This window comes from Otolemur garnettii, unplaced genomic scaffold (assembly GCF_000181295.1).
Source record: "Otolemur garnettii isolate 467f Iridium unplaced genomic scaffold, OtoGar3 scaffold00002, whole genome shotgun sequence".
NCBI classification, from domain to species: Eukaryota; Metazoa; Chordata; class Mammalia; order Primates; family Galagidae; genus Otolemur; species Otolemur garnettii.
In genome coordinates this window covers 5,666,567-5,675,125 of record NW_003852397.1, presented here as the reverse complement: position 1 = coordinate 5,675,125, position 8,559 = coordinate 5,666,567, and the positions used below count along the sequence as shown (strand labels likewise).

At 41.9% G+C, this 8,559-nt stretch overlaps 1 protein-coding gene across 1 annotated transcript in view; it reads right to left on the bottom strand.

Annotated features, from left to right (window-relative positions):
• The window catches only part of CCDC162P, a 48,838-nt gene that overhangs the window by 15,071 nt on the left and 25,208 nt on the right, over positions 1-8,559 (bottom strand). Inside the window, exon 7 of the mRNA XM_023512437.1 lies at positions 5,963-6,090. Within this exon, the coding sequence (XP_023368205.1) occupies positions 5,963-6,090 (128 nt within the window). The remainder of the gene's footprint in view (positions 1-5,962; positions 6,091-8,559) is intronic.

Sequence of the window (8,559 nt, the reverse complement as noted above, 5' to 3'; positions counted from 1 at the left end):
GGAATCATATTTTTCTCAACATAATTACACAATCAAGCATGTGCTTTGCAAGAAACAAGGAATATTAGAAGTACACATTCAAACACATTCTTATATACACTTGGACATAAAATAACTTCAAATAATGCACTTGAAAGAAATCACAACTTCATAATGAAATAATGTTTATAAAAATATTAACTTATCTAAATATTACAAGCATTTTATAGTAGTAATATCTGAAAATGTGTAATAATTATATGCTCCAGTGAGATACCACGTTCATCCAATATATTTTATCTCCTTTCTTCAAGGACCTATTCTCCTTGTTCTGTTGTTCCATCACCAAAGCCACACCCTCAGCACTATTGCTGACCCCGTCTCTTAAATAGCTTGCCCCAATTTCATCTCCATAAAAATGGCAGGGATGGCAGAATGGAAGGCTGCGGGTAAACGTGCTGCATAGATACAAAATGATTTATCCCAGACTGGACTCCTCTGGGAAGGGCTGTGGAAATACACCCTGCTCTCAAAGCATGAAGTGTGCGTGGGCCCGATGGAGCCTCTGTTTTAGAGGAGTTCACATGTCTTTTCTAAAAAATGAAGCAAACTTTCAGACACGAACAGCTGAAGAGCATTCTTAGTGTGGGGATTCAGAAAGAGATGCCTTTTTATTTTGCTTTGACATTTGTCTGCGAGCTGAAGGAATGTCTGTTCTGCATGTAAGTTCTGTTTGTGTGTGAGTAGTCCTGATGCTAAGCACAGAAAGCCCTTCTGAGATCTGGGTTTGAAAACCAGACCGGACCCTAGAGCAAGATAAGGAGCCCTGATCACTGTGGGGACGTAATAAACCCTTTGTCCTGTTAATCTGTCTTTGGTACGTTTAGTTTTCATGGCCCAGACACTGAAGCTAGGAAGGTAGAGGGAAAGATTTTCCTCCTCTGCACGGGAGAGCTGAACATTGGAGAATGAAGAGCACATCAGGGATCAAAGGCTGCTTTATTATTATTATTTTTATTTAAGATGAATTTGAGGATACCAAGAATTAGGTTACAACGTTTGTATTTGTTAGGAGTCGTCCCTGTTGTAGGTGTATCCCCCCCTCCCCAGGTGTGCCTTATACCTTACATTGTGCCCGTTTAATTAAGTGGGAGCACGCCCATCCCCATCCCCCTCCCCTTTCACCTCCTCCCTCTGTCTCCTCCCCCATCTGGAACTGAGTTCCATTTTTTCTCTTGTGTGGGCGTGTCCGATCGGCTACTGGCTTCCTGTTCTATTGAGTACACTGGATACTTGCTTTTCCGTTCTTGTGTTACTTTATTGGGAAGAATGTGTTTCAACTCCATCCAGGTTAATACAAAAGACGAAAGGTCTCCACCTATTTTTACGGCTGAATCAAATGCTACTTTTTTGAGAGGGCCCAATGCTAAGGCTCAAGAAGGAAGAGCCTCAGGTACTTTATTTAGCACCCAGTTTTGTAGGATGACCTTTGGGCAACATCGGAATAAGGAACCTTAGATCCACCTTAGTGTGAAAAGGGAAAGCACCAGAGGAGGCTGAAAGTTCAAGTCCCAGAAGATGTTTCAGAGGTTAGAAAGTCCCACTTCAAGAGCATGGGGTGAGGGAAGGTGGAGGTCCCCTTGCCTTAAGGGAGCCCTGAGGAAAACGAAGCAAGCAGGATGATCTAAATTACCTTGTTCTGTATACTGGAACTCTACTCTCACTTAACAATTATTAAATAGCAAAAGAGAAAGCAGGAATGGAGGACTGTCTGGAATAGATGGAGTAGGAAGGGTGTCACTCACTAGCCCCAGGTGGAGATTGGGAAACAAACAACTACTTCCCTAACTCAGTCTGGACTAACCTGAACCTTTTGGGCTGGGTCAGAGCAATCCCAGGAGCTGGTTTATAGTATTTATACTTTCTTGACCTGTTTTTGTACAAAGATCCCAATTGTTTGGTTATTTGGCAGAGGAAGTTTGCAGAGAGTTAGGGGGAGGGAGGGTTCTCGCGGCTGAGCCCAGTTTGGTGACGCCAGCCTGCACAGCCTCACACTGAAGTGCTGTGCTCTCTGTCATTGTTGATGGGGTTGTCAGAGTTAATCCATAAAAAGGTAGGACAGTTTTACTGTCAGTCAATTCTGAATTTCAGACAGGTAATAAACGGTGTTTTAATATGTCACGAATACTGCTATATTTTATCTGGTAACCTCAGCGGTTGAGAAGAAAAAAGTAGCGCTCTCTTTTTAAGTTGATGAAGCTTCTTCAAGCTTTGGGCCCAACCTCCAGCAGCTCTCAGATGGACAGTTGCATAATTTTTATTACGAATTCTTTCCCAACAGGGGTGGGACCGTGATCTTTCTGCCTCATGGGTTTTATTTATTATCTGTTTGCTAACTGGCCCATTTCCATTGAAACTCTGGGCTGATATTTGTATAAGAAGTCTTCCCAGACTGTCAAATGTCACTCCTGTGTGTCAAGGGCCCACTCTCAGGCACAGTAACACGTGGGGCATGCTGATAGCAGGCGTCCCAGACTGGAGAGAAGAGGAAAACAGGCAAAATAAATAACCTCAGGCCTTGCTGTGTTTATATCATTTTTACTTCAAACTTTTTGTTGTTGTTGTTTTTTCTGGGATTTAAACCACTTTTTAAGGCCAGGCGAAGTGGCTCATGCCTGTAATCCTAGCACCCTGGGAGGCCCAGACAGGTGGATCACCTGAGCTCAGGAGTTCGAGACCAGCCTGAGCAAGAGCAAGACCCTGTCTCTACTAAAAATAGGAAAATTAGCTGGGTGTTGTGACAGGAGCTTGTAATTCCAGCTACGCAGGAGGTTGAGGGAAGAGGATCTCCTGAGCCCAGGAGTTGGAGGATGCTGTGAGCTATGATGCCACAGCATTCTACCCAGGCTGACAAAGCAAGACTCTATCTAAAAAAAAAAAAAAGAAAAGAAAAGAAACCAAAACCTTTTTTAAAAAAAACTATTTTGGGTCAAATGAAAGTGCAAAACAGAAAATCATTGCTAGACCAAACTTGTCACAGAAATTTCGTTTTTATTTCTCTTCAAAGGAATTATGCATATAAAATTTTTTAGTACTGCATGCACTAATTGAAATTATCCTTTAAATGTGTCCTTTTAAGAATTAGCAGATGGTAGAGCATCACTTTGGAGCCGGAGCAGCTGATACCTGGCTTTTCCGAGTCCCTTAATCCACCTAAATTCACACCAGCTCTAATTTGATGAGCCTTCCTACATAACAGGGTTATTTTAAGGATTTAAAAGAATCCAATATGTTCAAGAAATTCTCAATTCTAGTGATACCAGTATACTTAACAATCAAAAACAGCTGAGGAACTTGGCAGTGGAATCCATACCAGGGAAAATCAATTGTACTTTAGATAGAAATCTGGCTTATCCATTACAAATAGGTTCTTTTGACAGAATTTCTGACTTAGAAGGCCATATTTTACAGTTTTGGCACAGATAGCTCAGTTTCTATAGGGACTTTATTCTCAGGGTAGAAAGGAAGGAGAGATTTTCAACCATTGTTTTTAAATTAAAATAGTTTTATTTACCATAGAAGAAATTAGTGGACAGCCCTAGTCCACTTTATTTGATGCTGAGCACCAAATAAATCTAGGCTAAAGTATGGAGAAATCAGTTTTTCAGACCCTTTCTGCCCTTTTATTCTCTTGCCATTCAATCCTGCCCAGACCCTCCATAGGAGGTCTATGGAAAGGGGAGGTGGGGAGAGAGAGAATACAGAAAAGAGAGGCTGTTTAACATTCATGCCTGGCCCAATACACCTGCCGCTTGGGGATCCTATCTTCTTCATATTCCGTACTCCATGAGTCTCAATCTTTCATGTACTGAGTTGATAAAAGTAAGGTTCTAATTGGCGGACTGAGGTTGCAGACAAGCCTGCAGAGACCAGTTATCTTTGAAAAGAGGACCATGTTTTTCAAAGTCCAAGGCTTGCACCCTTTCAGCCCAGCTAGTAGTTTTCCAAACACTGGGTGACCTAGATCTCTATGAGCAACTGACCAGAGAGTAGATGGAAGGGTGAACCATCTATTCTCCTAGAACAACAATTCAAGGAAATGTTCCCACATCCCCATCTCCTGACCACATCACAGTGCACTCTCGCTGTGTTTCCACCCCCGTCACTCTTCTCAGAGAGTTCTACCAAGCTGCCCATGACCGCCTGACAGTCTGCTTGGCATTTAGGAGTCGTCTTTCTTGTTTCATGGCACTCCACACTTGTAACCACCCTCTCCTAATTAGAACTTCTTTCCCATCAGCTTTCACAATACTATTTCTCCTTTGTTCTTCTCCAGTCTATGTAACTGCTCCTTCCTGTCCCATGACTTGCCCCTTAAATGCAGGTGTTTCCCCACTGTTTTCATTCATTACGTGGTTCAACTTCCACATTCACAGCTCAGCTCATACCTGCTCCTGAGCTTCAGACCAAACACTCACACCTGGGTTTTAGCAGCATGTGCCATCCACAAGCTTTGTTGTCCCCAGGTCAATATCGTCTCATCCTAAAGACTCTCTTCCTCCTCCTGCATAGCCTCTTCCTTGACCCTGAGGAAGTCATTTTAATTCCACCCATATTCTCTCACTCCAACATCCAGGGCCACTTCAAATCCTGCCTTTTTTCCCACTTCTGAAATGTGTTCTCCATTCTGCTTCTCCTTCCTATTCCTGCTGCCACATCCTTAGTCCAGGTCTCCGCCTAACTCTTCAGGTCACTTTTGCAATAACTGCACTTTTCCCAGGGGCCTCTCTAATCCAGTCCATTCACCACACTGGCACCCAAGGTCGCTGTTGGAAACACAGTTATGCTACATTTCTCCACTATGGTAACTCACTAATTGCTCTTCTCTGCTGTTAGATAAACTCTCAAATGATCAGCAGGCTCTTCCCAGGCTGCACCCCAAACAAGTAGCTTCGTTCCATCATGCCTTGTCCTCCCTGCCACATCAGTCTTCTTACCCTCCCCAAACTGGCCATTTCCATTTCTACCTCTCTGACACCACTAATGCTGTTTCCCCTGCTTAAGAATCTCTTCTTCTCTGCCAGACAACAGGATTAAATATCTATTTCTGTGGGAAGACACCCTAGCATTTCCTTTGTCCCAACATCCCCACCCCACCAACACAAATCCCTCTCTCTGTGGGGTCCCTGTAGCTCTTGAATAGGCCTTAACTGTAGGCTGTTAGCCTTTAGGTGATAATTTTTACTTAGATATTAGATCAACTTTTATAGACTACAAATTCCTTAAAGATAGAAAACATCTTCTCTCATTTATCTGTATGTCCCTAATGCCTGGAACAGTACCTGGCAGAGTAAGTACATAATGTTTCATGAAAAAACTCCTAGTAATTGGTGATCATCAGAAAAGCTGATCACGCATGCTTAGGACACAAAGAGCAGAGCACCTACAGTGTTTCACGTATCATTGGGATACGAACCTTTCATGATACAGCAATGACTTAATAACCTGTTTCATTGCTTTAGATTCACTCTCATAACTTACTGCACTCTGCAATCCTTGCCCAACTACTTCTACCCACCCAACAAGAGCAGGTCAGTCAGTTTGTCCGTGTCTAAAGGCCATGATCAGGTCTGTCGGTTTATATGTGAGGCTTGTTCCTGTGACTGCACAGTGAATGGAAATGGAATCATTATCCATTCTCACTAAAGTCGTACAGATTGTAAGAAAGCCCTCTAACAAATTACACTCCCAGGATAAAACAGTGCCCTCCACATCTTCTTTTTTGTTATGAGAAACCACAGGTAAGAAAATAAAATTTATCACAACCTTATAATTAGCTGAGATTATTTAAATAAAATAACGATTGGCTTTATTGAGAGCCTTTCTAAAAGTCCCGCTGGATTTAACAGAAACAAAAACAAAAAGGTACTGGACTTTATTAAGAATAGTTTTTAACCCATGTCTCCTCTTTAGACAAAAATACCTGCCGCTTGTTTTCCAGAAGAGCTGCTTCCCAGGTCCACATGTCACACAACACGGCAAATCTGTCCACATCTGCATGGGCCCATCCCCTGTCCTGGCCACTTTTTGACTCACTGCCCTTTCTGTGACCTGGGAGAGAAGGGGTGGGAATGATTAGACACAGGCCTCCCAAAGAAGCTGCTCCAATTAGAAATGTGCTCCTCTCAGGGTTTGTTAGCTCCGTCTCGGAAAGAGAGATACTGAACCGGTCACTATGATTCTCAAGAATCAGCTAAAGGAACATTTGCAAAGTCTAGGCCCTAAGTTCATACCTGCTGGTCTCTAAGTCAACAGGAATTGGTGTTTTGCTTTCTAATTTTAGTTTTAAAGATTAATTTTAGAAATAAACCCAAAACTCAGTTAACAAGAAATCTATGCTAAAATATTCTCAAACCTACAATTTAAAGGCAAAGCACACATTTTTCTTTCTATAAAAACAGGTCCCTGGTGGTTTAACAACAAATTCAATTTAACCTGTTATTTCCCTTAATGTTAGCAAGTCAAAATTTTTCCAGGATATTCTTTAATTGTGTTAATTACTAATTTAAATTAATAAAATTAATTATTGTTGCTGCTCAGCTGAAATTCTGTTTACGGTATTAATGTTACTTTTCACAACCAGCATTATTATTGCTTTAATTTTTAAGTGGTATATTTCAGAATGAAATATTTGAAAATAAGAAATTTTTCAAGTACTGAAGTTTATTGTCAGACCAGGCATACTTGTAGTCCTAGTACTTTGGGAGGCTGAGGCGAGAGGATTGCTTGAGACTAGGAATTTGAGACCAGCCAGAGCAAGAGTGAGACCCTGTCTCTACAAAAACAGAAAAATTGACAAGGCTTGGTGGTGCATGCCTGTAGTCCCAGTACTCAGAAAACTAAGGCAGGAGGATTGCTTGCACCCAGGAGTTCGAGGTTGCTGTGAACAATGATGATGCCACTGCACTCTAGCCCAGGCAACAGAGTAAGACCCTATCTCAAAATAATAAGAATAGTGATTATAATCAAGTATATGATGGGTACTAAGAAAGAGCAAAGGTTTGATTAGGAACTTCCCTAGCAGCGGTTGGGAAGTTTCACAATGGATGACTGTATATTTACTAGTTCAATTGAAAGATGCCCATGTGGGAAAATGACCATTGACTAAGTGTTTCAATCAAATTAAATTCTTAGCAGCTAGAAATAGTTGCTTGGTATTATAAATTAATGTGGACAGAAATGATGCATTCGTATGTAGGATAACCGGCAAAGATAAAAGCTAGGAGCTGAAATTAAATGCCCTGGATGGCTGGTGCCATTGCTGCACCCCATGATCCAGATACCAATGGTTGTGGCAAAGAGAGGACAGAGTTCAATCTTATCATAAATTGCTTCTGCCCAGGATCTGAAAAGCTAGTTGTCATACTTTCTTTGAGCAGCATTTTATAACAATATAAACATGAATTATGCCTAATTATAGTCTATATATGTTACAAAATAGCACAACCCCTTGCTAAATTTCCCCTGAGGTATTGCAATGGGTCTCGAAATACTAAGCTCTTTCCAAACGTAATGTTAATGCTGTCAAAGTATTCCAAAAGAATGTTCTTACCTCACATGTTTCTAAAATTGGATACATCTGACCAATGTCGAAAGGAAAGGAGAATACAGATTATGGGTTACTTGATTACTTTGCATAATGATTTCTTCATTCCATCCTCTGGGGCTTGTCTGGCGCTTTCTTAGCCAGAACTTCTTGCATCCTGGTGGTTTCCTGTTAGGAACCAAAGGCTGTCTCTGCTTCTAAATGCAGCTCCCTCAAGGTCTATTGCCTTTTTTTTTTTTCTTTTTTGAGACAGAGTGACAGAGTCTCACTTGGGTAGAGTGCCCTGGAGTCATACCTCGCAGCAATCTTAAACTCTTGGGCTTGAGTGAACCTTGCCTCAGCTTTCCAAGTAGCTGGGACTACAGGTGCCCATCACAACAACCAGCTAGTGTTTCTGGTTTTGGTAGAGATGGGGTCTTGCTCTGGCTCAGGCTGGTCTCCAGCTCCTGAGCTCAAGCAATCCACCTGCCTCTGCCTCCCAGAGTGGGTCTATTGCTTTTTTTCTTTTTTTTTTAAGTCATTCATTTAACTTGTTTGCTCTGCCTTGCTCAGGGTCCTGTACCACATCCTCTGTTCCTAGTGGGTGACACAGAAAGGCCCACGGCCAACAAGCAGAGTCTAAACAACAGTAAGAATTACAGGGGAGCCCTTGGAGTAGTCACAGGCTCCATCCGAAGTGGGGCTTGAGCTGGAAACAGAACTGGGTCTTTTCTAAAGAGTGTGTGTGTGTGTGTGTGTTGGGAATGGAAGGTGATACGTACTTATGGAATTTTCAGATATGTATTTATGTGTTGCCGTGGGGAGCATTAGACTGAGCCCTTGGTATTTTTTCTTTATTTGACCAGTTGATTTTTTAAAAATCTTCTCACCCTTTTCAAAGGTACCTGAAGTCAATTTGCACTGAAGCAACACCTGGAGTTGCCACAGTTCCATTTTCAATTTCACAATGTGTCCCTTAGCCAAGAACGCACTAA